The sequence below is a fragment of the Dermacentor silvarum genome, chromosome 4, assembly GCF_013339745.2.
Source record: "Dermacentor silvarum isolate Dsil-2018 chromosome 4, BIME_Dsil_1.4, whole genome shotgun sequence".
NCBI classification, from domain to species: domain Eukaryota; kingdom Metazoa; phylum Arthropoda; class Arachnida; order Ixodida; family Ixodidae; genus Dermacentor; species Dermacentor silvarum.
In genome coordinates, this window is record NC_051157.2 from 28,540,739 (window position 1) to 28,554,131 (window position 13,393).

Genomic DNA, 13,393 nt, shown 5'->3' on the forward strand with positions numbered 1-13,393 from the left:
CAAGTAAGACCAACAAACCGGATTCAGTCTTCCAAAATAGCCAACGTCTCCTTTCGAAAATGAAACCTAAGTCAATGCATTATATCTAAGAACACAGAATTGGAGCACTACAAACCAGAATCTAGTCCTGTAGTTGAAATGAATTCTAGGACAGCTGTGTGGAACTGGCATTGAATTGAAGCTCAGCCTTTCGGAGTCAAGCAGCCAGGGAGCGGAGTTCGTGAAAGACTAAGCTGTTGGAACTCTCTCAATCACATAGAGTGGCGACTGTTGAAAAGCAAAAAAAATAATAATAATAATAAATCGCAGAGAGACATAGTGAAGACTTCCAGTTTAGGTTTCTTGTCACAGCACAAATTTTATCACAGAACAGCCTTTTGAGTTAAATTATCGGAAGGCCAACTAAACAAAAAGGACAGAGTTCGAAGTCACCTCCGCACAACTTGTAGCAGAAGTGGACAGGCGACAGATGTCCGTAGAAAGATAAGCGTTCTGCGTAGAATGGTGCGGTTACGGTCACGCGTGCTCTGGCACCAACGTGTACCCATATAAAGGCGCTGATAAACGACATCCGCACTGGTGCCGGGCTCACGGTATCGTATACTCTTGCTTCAGTTAAGGTATTCAACCCCTGCGGCTTTTTTTTATGCTAAATATTATTTGCCTCATTCCAGGCACTTTGCGGGAGGTCGGTAGGAGCTAAGTTTCGTAGGTATAAAACCCCTCTATATAAAAAGTAGCGCCATTCTTAGATATTGCCGCCACCGCGCTCACCCCGGCGTTTCCTCCTCGCCGCGTGCTGTCACCCCAGCCTCCTCCGCTCCCCCATTGGCCAGTCCGTGTCACGTGGAAGCGCGCGTTGCGCTTTTGTATATATATATTCTTTCCAGCGCGCTCTGATGCCATTCTCGGGCTTGTGCGACGAAAGTACTGTACGCACAAACGGATCAAACGTGTGAGGGACAAGAACTTAGTTGTGATGGCATGCTGCTGTGGCTTCAGTTGCCGCAACCGACAAGGCCAGGGCAAAAGTTTTTATTGCGATAGCAATTATATGGACACTTCAACCGGATTTATGCCGTCGCCGTTGCCGTCGCCGTCGTCGTCGCCATGAGGTTCCGTATAGATAAAACCTTCGCCGCGCGCCGTATGCCCGAGCGGAAGCGTGCGGGGACGCGCGCTATCACGAAGAGCGAACGCACTCAATCTCCCACGCGCAAGCAAGGAAACGGAAAGCCAGCGCCGGAGAGAGCGGGGGGGGGGGGGGGCACTTCTACTCTGCCAACAACCGCACTCGTCGCTCGCCCGCACAGTCTCTTATCTCTCCCACGCGCAAGCAAGGAAGCGGGAAGCCAGCGCCGGAGGGAGCGGGGGGGGGGGGGGGGGGGGGCGCACTTCTACTCTGCCAACAACCGTGCTCGTCGCTCGACCGCACCGTCTCTTATCTCCACACGGCACTGACCTTTATGCACGGTGCATTCGCCGCTCAGCTTCTGTTGAAGCGATAGACCGCACGTACCTTCGCCCGCTGCAGCGTATGGGCTTGCTGCCAGCGTTTTGACAGTCGTTGTCTGCAGTCATTCAGTGTGATCTATTCATTTTGTTTGTGCGCGCTCACACCACGCTTGTTCATTCAGTTAGTAATAGTCGGGCCACATTATCCAACGCACGCTACACATGTAATGCTGCCCGGATCGGCAGTGCAGCGTTACAGGTCCCTTGGCACGCGCTGCCCACGGGAAGCGCTTCTCATCAACACCACCGTTTCACACGCGCCTTCTCGTGATCATCGAGTCTCTCTTCATGTCGGTCTACTTACGCCGCAGCACACCTGCTTACTTAATCAGCTCATGTTTACTACAATTCATATTGCTACCAAAGCCGCTCACCTTACTTCGTATGACATTGCTGTGTTGCTATCGCATTCATTGCTTCGCCCTTAGGGCGAAACTGTGACATTTTTTTACCATCCGGCGAGCGCAAACGCTTGCTGCACACTTGGTATTTGCGCCGTCTCGCATCGTCGCGTTGCTACTTCCAAAACGGCATTATTAAGGCCAGTTACTGACTGACGACGCAAATTCGCGCCTCAAAAACGGGCGCGATTGAAGTTTTCCGCAGATTTAATCTCGTAGCGCGTTAGCCATCGTCTGCCACGGCAGGCCCGACGTAGGCGACGCCACTGTCTAGATCGCGCCTCGATCGCGCTGGCCGCGACGAGCAGTGGAACGGAGGAGGAGGGAAGTGGTTGGCGCTACTTTTTATATAGAGGAGCTTTAGGTAGGTATTTCCTGTGCCGCCACACTTCGGAACTCATGTAATAACAAGAAATTCATGACCGCCAGTGTGATTGAACCTCGGCCTTCGAGCACCACTGAGCCACGATTGCACGCATATGCCCTTCGTGTCAAAGCGGGACTAGCTCTTTCAGACGTTTGGTGCTTGCGTCACGTGCCAGTTTCTCGTGTTCTGTCCTCGTGACAGCTCGCTCTTTGAGACGTTGTGTCAGACTGCACCATATCCGGGATCAGCCCACATTGCCCAGTACTTTCCTCGTAGCAGTAAACGCTACGTAGAAACTGCGCGACGCTGTGTCACCTTCATGGTCGGCCCAGGTGGAACCGGTTTTAGCATTTCATCACCGCAGTGCAAATGCAATTGTCGTTTAAAGATACGCCACATGACATACCAATAGGTACCTAGGATTGTACAACACGTAGTCGGCTCATGAAGTTACAATCCGTATTTGCACTTACGCTCGCCCAGTACCTATGTAGAACCCCACAATCGGCATGTCGTAAGCTCACGTCGAATGGCCGGAGTAGAAATCATGCCTTCGGCGTTACACGATGTCATCACCATCGTCTTGCGGTTCTCGTCGTCATACGGCGTCTGAGACATAGCTTCTTGCACAAACAGGTTGGTCCACCAAGTAAGGCGCTGCCTAATCCCAAACGATGCTCGAGTTTGAGGGCATCATTTTTCTCGAATGTAAGCATTATGATTGGCGGCGTGACGTAGCTAACAGCAGCAGACGACACGTGATCGAGTACTATCAGGGAGTGGGTCAATCTAAACATACAATCTATGAAAGTGCGTCAGCCCCTCGCTAGACTGCTTTGCATGCACCGAGCGGCACGTGCTCCCGTGTTTACTGTCAAAGCTTTTGACTGTACCTTATAGTTCCCCGTGTACGTATGTGTTATTGTCTGCGGTAAGATAGAATGGCAGTTGGCGCAGCCTCTTTTTACAACGACGCACCATGGCATCGTGTTTTGGACGCACACGTACGCGTACTTTATCTGTACGTACGAACACGTACTTTATCTGCTTTATCATTTGCCTGGACGATTGTGCCGTAGTCCACAGAACCACCATGACGTTACACGATTAAAGCGACACACACACACACACACACACACACACAAAGAGAGAGAGAGATAAAAACCAGGTGGGAAAGGCACGGAAACCCGCCGTGGTGGCTTAGCGACTATGGTGTTGCGCTGCTAAGAACGAGATCGCGGGATCAAATTCCGGCAATGGCGGCCGTATTTCGATGCGGCAGAAATGCAGAAACGCCCATGTACCATGCATTGGGCGCACGTTAAAGAACCCCCAAATGGTCAAAATCAATCCAGAGTCCCCCCCTACGGCGTGCCTCATAATCAGATCGTGTTTTTTTTTTTTTTTTTTTTTTCACGTAAGCCCCCAGAATTTAATTTTTTAAGGATAGGAGGTTAACCAGAAGAGATTCCGGTTTGCTACCCTGCAATGGGGGAAGGGTGAGGGGAAATAAAATACTAAAAAATAGCGGAGAGATAAAGCAAAGGCACGAAACAACAAAAAAAATTGCGTAGTTTGCACTGGAGGCGCAATGATAAAGAGACAGCGGAGCTGATGGGCACCTAGCTAGTCCTGGCTTTTGGGCTAGGCTAAGCACTACCAAGTCATCCCCAGCATTTTCCGGAATTTATCGCGAACGCGGCCTCTTCTTAGAGAGTACGAACTATCTTTGGGTGTCCCATGACTTCTACTGATCGAGCGTCGCCACGCACACGCTTACATAGCTGTCACCTCAATGTCAGCGCAGGCGCAGATCCAATCGTTATCACGGCGCATGCGCAGATCTCGGCGCGGCGGCGGAAACCGTCGCGCAGTCTCCGAGCTGCTGCCGACGCCGCCAGCGTTTCCCCGGCGCGAACGCGGGAAACGCGTTCGCTGTCGGCGATGCGCAGTACAACATGCAGGCGGTAGGTTGCGCCAGGTGTTCTAGCAGCTGCGGCGTCGCTGGTTGCCATGGCGACGGCGCGGCTGGTTTTCTGTGAAACACCATACTTTTTACGGCTAGCTTAAACAGCTTCGCTGTTAAAATAAATAGAGGAGGTTGGGAACGTCCGTGAGAACTATAGTCTCAGCTAATATTCCACTCGAACGCAAAACTTCAAGAGCGCCTTGGCCAACTTGTGGTGTGACGACTGCATAGGCCGGGGTTTCAGGAATGTCTGCTGCGAAAGTGGCTGGTCGTCAAGAGGGGCGAGCGCAGTCACGAGTGACTGCCTCTGTGCGCTGTATTGGGTACAACGACAAAGAACGTGTTCAATTCATTCCTTGCTGCTGCAGTGGTCGCACACAGCACGTTCTTCCCTTTTGATGTGGAAAGCAAAGTATTTCGTAAAAGCGACGCCATGGCACAGTCGGCAAAGTACTGTTGTTTCGGGTCGAGATAGTCCAGGTGGAGGACAAAGTCGAAAACAGGGGTCAAGTCTATGTAGACGTGCATGATGGAAGCTAGGTGTTTTCCCACAACGATTGTGTGGCATCATTTGCAAGCACTCGACGCTTCGCTGCAGCAGCTGTTCTTGACAGCGGGATTGGTTCCTTCATGAGCAGATTGAGCAGCGTCATCGGCATAATCGTTGCCCCTTACGCCACAACGGCTAGGGAGCCGCTGAAATGGGACGTCGTGTCCTTGCTCGACGAGACGATGAAGAAGCTCTCGGATTTCCGGAACTAGTTTATCGTAGGGTCCATGGCGTAAGGCGGAAAGCAAGCAATGTAGAGCTGCCTTGGAGTCACTGAAAACACTCCATTTTTGAGGTGGTTCCTCACGAATTATACGAAGTGCGCTAGGAAGAATAGCAGGTTCCGCAGCTGTCGATGTCGTCTGTGAGATGTCTTGAACTTTAGGGTGGTGACTTTCGCAGGAGAAGTCACTGATCCTGCAGACACGTCCACGGTGGTTGAACCGTCAGTGTACAGCTGGATATGATCATTGTATTTTACAGCGTAAACTGTTATGGGCTCATTCTAGTAGCCGTTGCGGTTCGTGTTGTTGTCCGCCGCCGCCGCGTAACCTCTACCACCCGAAATGCGAAAAAAGTACCCGGTCTCCGCCGGGATCGAACCCAGGCCCGCTGCGTGGGAGTCGGAAACTTTACCTCTGAGCCACGCAAGCGCTTGCTATCAGCGTCAGAAAAGGCCCTATTGACCCTTTTCGCGGCGATCCCGTGGGCGCTGCCATGTTTGATCACGTGGTGACGCGTCCATTGCTTGCCTCAACTGCCTCCGTTGCCTCCTTGTTCACAATGGAAGTGTATGACGCCGGCGCGGCTTAGAAAACTTCTGTTTTCGGAGATATCGTAGACGGTGACTAGGTGGACGACACGAAGCTTTGATCACAGCTTCAAAGAACATTCAAAAGCGCTTTCGGAGCTGATTAGGCTATGTCCAAACGGCGCAAGCAGCGTATATGGTGCTTGTTCTAAAAGCGGGGCTAAATATGTATTCCAAGTTATCCAAACATTCCGCTCATGAATTGAATCAGGATTAGTGTGTTTTGCTCTTTGTACTTTAATTGGCGAATATTTTGAAGCAGCAGCTTGTCAGTTTCTGAATCAGTGAAGTTCCTCGGTGCAACCACTATCTGATTATTTTCTGCCTAATCGCTCGCGGGTGTGCTCTGTTCCGATAGATTTGTTCTTGCTGCGCTTAAGGCTTGAAACGTAGCTGTTTTGTACATTGTAATACCTTGTAGCAAATATATATTACAGCTAGTAACTCGCTTACTCTTGTGGACCGTCACGAAACATTCAGCTTCGACCATTCGTGCGCCATCGGTGTAGTCCGTCATTTATTGTGCGTATACAGTGTGCACATATTCAAGTGTGCGCTCATTCATTTATTCTTGATACGCCGGCGATAGAGTGGGCGTAAGTTTTCCTGCCATTTGGGACAGATGTGTATAGATAACGTGCGCGAAACTTACTATGACAGGAAGCGGCGCTACTCCGTTTGTCATTGTTTAACGAGTGGTACTCACTCTTGCCGACGTTTTGGGGATGAAGCACTTTCTTTGAAGGTTAGCGATACAGAGCTGGCGGATGAGCGAATTTCTGTATCCTCGAGGAAAGCCGTACATCACGAAGTGCCGGTAACACGTTCGGACAGTTGCAGCAGCGGTCCGCGAACTTGGCCACACAGACTCATTCTATTCCTTAACATGCTGGCATCACTATTTTTGCAGCCAGCTACTACACACGTCTTCAATACACATGATTCAATATCTAGCATGATTGGAGCAGAATGTGTTAGCGAAAACTCAGTTGCATTTCCGACAGCTGATCGCACAGAAGCAAGGTAGAAGCGGTAATGGTTTCGTATTCGTGCGTAGTCGCTGAGGAGAGGTATGGCGCGCCGCCGTGAGCGCCATCTCGCTTCTCTAAAACAAACTGCTCCGCGAAAAGGGTCAATAAACGCGCCCTAGGCAGGCGCGCAGGCCCAGACGACCCGAGCATCCGCCTGTATGGTGGCGCCATCTAGTTAAGGCGCCTGCAAAAGCCGCATGCACAGGCACAGACGACGAGATGCGATTCAGACGAGGCGCGCAATAAACGCGATCCCGATGTGAGATGTGCGCCACGTATTCTCGGTACATTTTCGGTACACGTTATGGCATCTCCTCGTAAGGTACGAACCGCTGCTGAAAAAGCAAATCGTAGAGCTACTTGCGCGACTACAACCAAGCATCATCGGGCTCAGCAGACTGCTGTGCAGAGAGCATTACAAACCGCAGATCGCCGTCGACGCCGGGCGGACAGTTGAGATCGCTCTCGTCAAAACGAGTCGAAGAGACTTTGCCGCGAAGACCCTGTTGTGCGTGGTGCCGAAATTGCTACTCTTAAGCCGCTCCACCAGCTTACGCTGCGACTGTGCTGCGTGTGCCGCGCAGGCCTGTGACTTTTTTCGTACAGCAAGAGCAGCGAAAGTTGCTTGAGAGCTGATGAGAGTTGTGCCTTCGTTCGAATTCCTGATACTGTCAGTCGAACTTCTGGCTGATCCCAGCACCAAGGGCGAAACAAAACTTAATCTCGCTGCAGCTGTGCTATCTGATGAAAGGTATACACGATAAGGAAGTATGGTCTGACAAAAAGAGGTGCGTGGTCGGTCTTCTGGCAGGGAGGTTAGATAGTGGGAAGGGGCGCAAACGAGGCGCCTTACGCGTGCTCTGAGCGCTTCATAACAGTGTGAGTCGTGGTTGGGTAGTCATGCTCAAAAGCAATGGTTTCAGCTGTTGACGTACATCGTGGTAACCCTAGACAAACCTAAGTGCCTGGGCCTAAGCACTTTCGATTTAACGGATGTTAGTTCTGCAGGTATTCGTCAGCACTGGTAAGCTGTACCTCATATACCCGAGAAAGAGCGTGCTGTACAGTTGTATCGTCCCGTGTACTGAAGTACCTCAGATTTTTCCTCCGAGAAACTTGAACAGATGAGAGATAACTGTCAGACGCTTTTTCTTTTAGGTAGGCCACATAGGGACTCTAACAGAGGTCACGGTCGATGATTACCGCTAAGAATCTGTGCGTCCTGACATAAGAGATATTTCGTCCAACGATGGATGTGGTGTACGAAATCATGTACATAGATTTTTGTCCCAGTGACATATTCCGGCTGATGCGTAAAACTGTATCATTCTAATCACTGTTATTAGCTTTGTGTGGCTGTTAAATCACTGGACAGTCATTATTTAGCCTCCAGCATCAAGAAGCGGGTATACTGCGACCAAACATCGCTTACTAGCTATTTTAAGCCCTACTCTATGCTTGCAGTCACCACAATCAGACAGTAAAACAGTGCGGCTCCATCCGCGACGAGTTTATCGCTCATTATCTGATTCATCCACCCGTTGTGTCCGCGACAGCCAGAAAGCTCTCCAAAGTGAAGCAGACAACGTATTTTTCTCGGGAACGACGCCAATAAGGAAACTTTCCCAACGTGTCATCAACAGGCTAAGGTAAGCTGTGCAGTGTGGTATTGTGCCCACCGTGCAAAGAACAGCCCGATAGCAATTTCTTACATCTCATCTAACGATATTCATACTACCGGCATGGAAAGACAAGCTATTCTGAACACCAGAAAAAGGCGTGCATTGTCATTTCCGTTGTGTCAGCGAGTGCATTTCGTCTGCGAAGATGCTACACCGGTAATTTGCTTCCCGCGTGTGGAATGACTGCGGCAATCGAAACGGCTACATGCAGACTCAAATGGATGTTTGCAGTTAAAACGGTAATACCAAAGCCTTCCAAAAATGACGCGTACGAATTACTCTATGTTTTCTGCGTATCACGCAGCTAAACTGTTCTCGTAGTCTGGCAGTACACACACGTGTTAATGTATTGTACCACAATAATAAACTTTGAATACGGCGCCTACCTTAATTATCGGCTACGCGACCTGCGTCCGCCGCTGCCGACGGTTCCCCGCCCTCATTATACGGTGCCCTTGACTCACATGAGAAGCGCTGCCAGTAGCAAGGCCAACAGGATCAACAGAATGCCCGTGACCGACATGGTCGAATCCACGGGAGAGGAAAACAAGAGCGCCGCGGCTACCGCTCTTTTATAGCCTCCGGTGGCGAGAGGGAAAAACCGACCGGTGAACACTCTTTCCCCCATTCTCCAATCTACCTCCTCTCTTTCTACCTGCTCGTGATGCGCGATCGGCAGACGCGTGTACTACAACGCAGGCATAATGCTGCAGTGCTTGTTGCGCTGCATCATGGAAGTAGTGCTACATGTATGTACAGTAGACCGTAAATTGTGCACGGCGTACACGAGTGCGTACCGACGATGACGTCTGACGTCGTTTTTCGACTGGGCTCCTGCGGTCGAGATGAGCACTTAAAGGATAGATGTTCTCTTGAAACATTGAGTGAGTGAGTGAGTGAGTGAGTGAGTGAGTGAGTGAGTGAGTGAGTGAGTGAGTGAGTGAGTGAGTGAGTGAGTGAGTGAGTGAGTGAGTGAGTGAGTGAGTGAGTGAGTGAGTGAGTGAGTGAGTGAGTGAGTGAGTGAGTGAGTGAGAAGAAAGGGCGGGAAAGTTAACCATGGTCGCACCCGGTTGGCTACCCGAGTCGGAAAGGGGGGGGGGGGGGGGAATGTAACAAAGTAGAAAGAGTCGGTGTGCTCCAACCTGAATTGGTATGTGTTCACTTGTCTCACTTACGTTTTCTTACAATTATTAAGGGGCTCATACTGCTGCGTTGAGAGCAGAGTAGTGGGGGGGAGCTCTCCGCGGACAGGTTTACGCAGTTTTGTAGTACTAAGGGAGTGATGAACTGAGGAGGTCGCTGTATTGATATATGGAAACTGACGAAATAAATTGCCGGCATATCTGAAAGGTTAAATCCGGTCGTTTACTAACACAACAATCGCGTGGGCACGCGCGATATTATTAGCACAAGTTCTGGACACTGCAAAGGTGGTCATATTGTATTCGCAGGCCGTTGAGTTCGATTGTCTATAAATGCTTGAAGCTGTTGGCATCTTGACTTCGAGGGCCTTTTGGGAAGTTGAATAGTTTCTAAAGATTTTTAAGACATTTTACTACCTCTATTGATTTTTAATCACAATTGCGGAACGTTTTTTATATTACCATCATACCACCATTCTTGGCTCACTGAATAATTTCTTGTTTGTGGAGTAGCCAGTGACACAATAGCAGCCAACATTTCCGAATTCTTCCAAATAAATCAATCGTTCCAGCGATTGGAACCATATACAAGCAAGAAAAGCCGTACTACCGGTCTATACTATTGTCTCACTCTAAGCGCGCTTTCATTTCCCTTCGCTTTCATCTCTCCTTTTCTAACTGCGCGTGCGTGCTTCCGTTTATCTATCACTGGGAATTGGCTAACCAAGTTGTTGCGTGTTGCTACCTCTCTTGCTTGCCCATAATCAGTCACTGTCTCTCCCCGGCGCGTCGCCATAGCGAATGATTAAAGTATTTTTCGTGCTATTGTAGCTTGTTGTCATTTGTTCAATGTTTTTATACATTGTTGTTCCTGGCTAGGTTTCTATCATTACGCATCCGTTTGCGCATGTGCAGGTGGTTGGTCGATCGAATCGTGGCAGCGGAACAGGATCCTGAGCCTTGCTGGTGTATCAGAAATATTTAACAACTTCAGTACGTATTTCTGCGGCTGCCACCATTCACACTGAATGCCATTATACATTCTAATACACCAAGGGAGCGCATGTCACCCGCCCTTCTTCGTTCTTGAACCAGGAGGGAACATCATGGTATAGCTAGCCCAACCGGTAAGTCAGACTAAACAAAAAGTGACTGTTTACCACATTGGGCAACGCGGATTGGTAGTTCACTCGGATGGGCCTCTTGTTTTTACTCACGCTTAGTTATACGTCTGGGCACGCATTGTAAATACCGCCATTGGCTCAAAGAGACGTGTAGCACGCAGCACCTAGTTATACCCTGCAAATTCTGTGACTCTCATTATCGTTGATGCGTGCGCTTCACGTAAAGGCGCACTGCTGAAAGATAGTGATGGTTCTGCTTTAGGCGCTATCCTTTATACAGATGCTTGTACAGTGCATGCCAAGGCCAGTACGTATTTCTCCAGGTAAAGAGTACGCCGGTTCCGTCAGTGGGCTAAATCTTTTTTTTTTTTATATTATTATCCAATGTAGTGAACAGCGACTAAGAAAAAGAGCACTGTCAACATAGTCGTACAGGCAAACAGAGCATGCTCTGTTTGCCTGTACTATATATGCCTTTTTTATTAAAATAATTTTTAAAATCAAAATGGAAGACAACTAGTCACCCTTTAATTTTTGATGGCTAGTCATTTTCACGTAATAGTGATAAATAGAACACTATCGTGTGATATCAAAAAACAGCACAAATTCGAAAAGCCTATAGGTTAGTTAGCCAGTAAGAGTACCTATAGAATCCTCATATAGTCCTAGACACGCTGCAACCACCTACCGAGACAAAATGCGAGGACAAGTTTGACCACGCATTATACTGAGTCCCAGTGCACGTACGCGCATACTGTGTTCCGAACACGTATGCACGAGGCCGCGATGCGGTCCAAGATGAAGAGACGTGCAAATGAAGAAAACACATAGATGACGCGATACACGCACAGAGACATAATATCTGAGTGCGGGCTTCATTACACTCTGGTGGTGACCGGCGTTTCAATCAGGCTTCAAAAGACCGCAACGTATGCGCGAATGCTTGCCTCGAACATTTGCCAACAAGGACAAAAAAAAAAAAAAGAACTGCCGACTGGACGTTTGTGTGCTCGAGGTTTTCTGCCTCGTAGCACGGCATGCACCCCATTCTCTAGTGCACCACTAGAGCGCTTACAGCATTTCTGCGGGGTAAAGAGCCTCAACGAGACTTTAACTACAGTCGAGCGCCGCTACAACGAAATTACGCTCATAACGAAAGAATAATTCTGGCCCGGTTATAGTAGAGGCTGTGCGGTGCGCGACTTTTGCAACAAAGTGACCCGTATAATTAAATATTTCGGAGGCCCCAACCACTTCGTTTTGAAGGCGTTCGATTCTACAGCAGTAGCATATATGCAAATCTTTTTTCTGACTAACCTCTCCCGACACCATTAAACTCTCTCTCTATCTGTCTCTTTGGAACGGCAGTGTATTTTGCTACATATTTTGAGCTGAATATATGTATGTACTCTGCAATTGATGGAGTTATAAAGTTTAAAAAAATGGCTGGTATGGGATGGTGGAACTTGAAGCAGTAAGTGGAAATTTCTGTGAGAGGCATTTGTTCAACGGCGTACCTAAGTAGAAGGATCATAACGGTAGCAATTTTCAAATGATTGCTTCACATGTCTGTTTCTTTTTTTTTTCGGGGATTACATGTTGTAGCAGAGCGGTGTAACTATATTTACTTTTCGGCGTTTACTTGCGTCTATGCTTACCCGTTCTTTGACAACTTCTGCGGCCTCTGTTTACGTTCTTTCATCATCATCATCATCAGCAGCAGCAGCCTATATTTATGTCCACTGCAGGACGATCAGGCCTCTTCCTGCGATATCCAATCACCGCTGTCTAGCGCTAGCTGATTCCAACTTGCACCTGCAAATTTCCTAACCTCATCACCCCACCTAGTTTTCTGCGTCCTCGACTGCGCTTCCCTTCTCTTGGTATCCATTCTGTAACTCTAATTTACGTTCTTTATCGAAGTAAGTTTACTGCACCTGTAACGGCATCCGCAGCGTTTTCACAGCTTCCGAAAGCAAATTTAACTTCTACAAACATTTTCAGGTCACATACACCTTTCCCAGTTTTTAGTGATAACGATTTAACCAAAGCTCGAGGCATCGGGCCACATGTCGAATCCAACGGGTCCAACCTGTTCCAGCACCACTTCTAAGTAACTGTGCATCACATTATATGAGCTGCAATAGTCCATACTAATAATGCGGAATACTTAACGTGAATGTGATATCGAAGACGATGTAGTGTCATTCTGAAAATGGGCATGTTTTTTGTTTTTGTTTTTTTACGTCGCTGAAGATGCCAATAAATTTGCTACGGGTGCAAACCCTCGACATGCCGTTGGTACGAGTAACGTTGTACACAAACGCATCTTCACAGAATCTTAAGAAGAAAAGAAAACATATCTCGCTCTCGTGACGCTTGGCGGGCAGCCGTCATTGCGACCTTGTGGATAAATTGCCGTGAAAAACCATTAGTAACGTTGCTTTCGTCTCTGTCGTAAGGTAAACAACACGGCTAGATTCAACCTTGTGAACATAGCAATCAATCTTTCCTCTTGCTACACCTGTCACGTGCATGTGCTGGCTGCTTATCTGATAATGGCTGAGCTTGCTCACTTATGTTCCTTTTTTTTCTGTTTTTATTGCTTATTCCCATTAACAGGGCGACACTCGGACCCATCAGAGAACGTCGCGTGCAAAAAACGAGGAAATGATTACCGTGATGACAATCGTTAATAATTAACCCCGTAGGGCAGCTACGTCGAACGCGCTTTTCATCGTGGCGCTAACGGCCGAATTCTCGTCGCCAGGCCAGCCCTAAAATTATGCTGGCGGAAAGAA

General features: G+C 48.6%; 1 protein-coding gene across 2 annotated transcripts in view; it reads right to left on the minus strand.

The window, feature by feature from the left end:
• Positions 1 to 8,875, minus strand: part of LOC119449672 (cytochrome P450 3A8-like) — a 33,279-nt gene extending 24,404 nt beyond the window's left edge. Inside the window, exon 1 of one of the 2 annotated variants that reach the window (XM_037712894.2) lies at positions 8,791 to 8,875. In XM_037712894.2, the coding sequence (XP_037568822.1) occupies positions 8,791 to 8,849 (59 nt within the window). In that variant the 5' untranslated portion in view covers positions 8,850 to 8,875. Of the gene's footprint in view, positions 1 to 2,756; positions 2,928 to 8,790 lie in introns of those variants that run through there. The other variant, XM_049665363.1, reaches the window with a different exon arrangement.
• Positions 8,876 to 13,393: the final 4,518 nt, after the last annotated feature.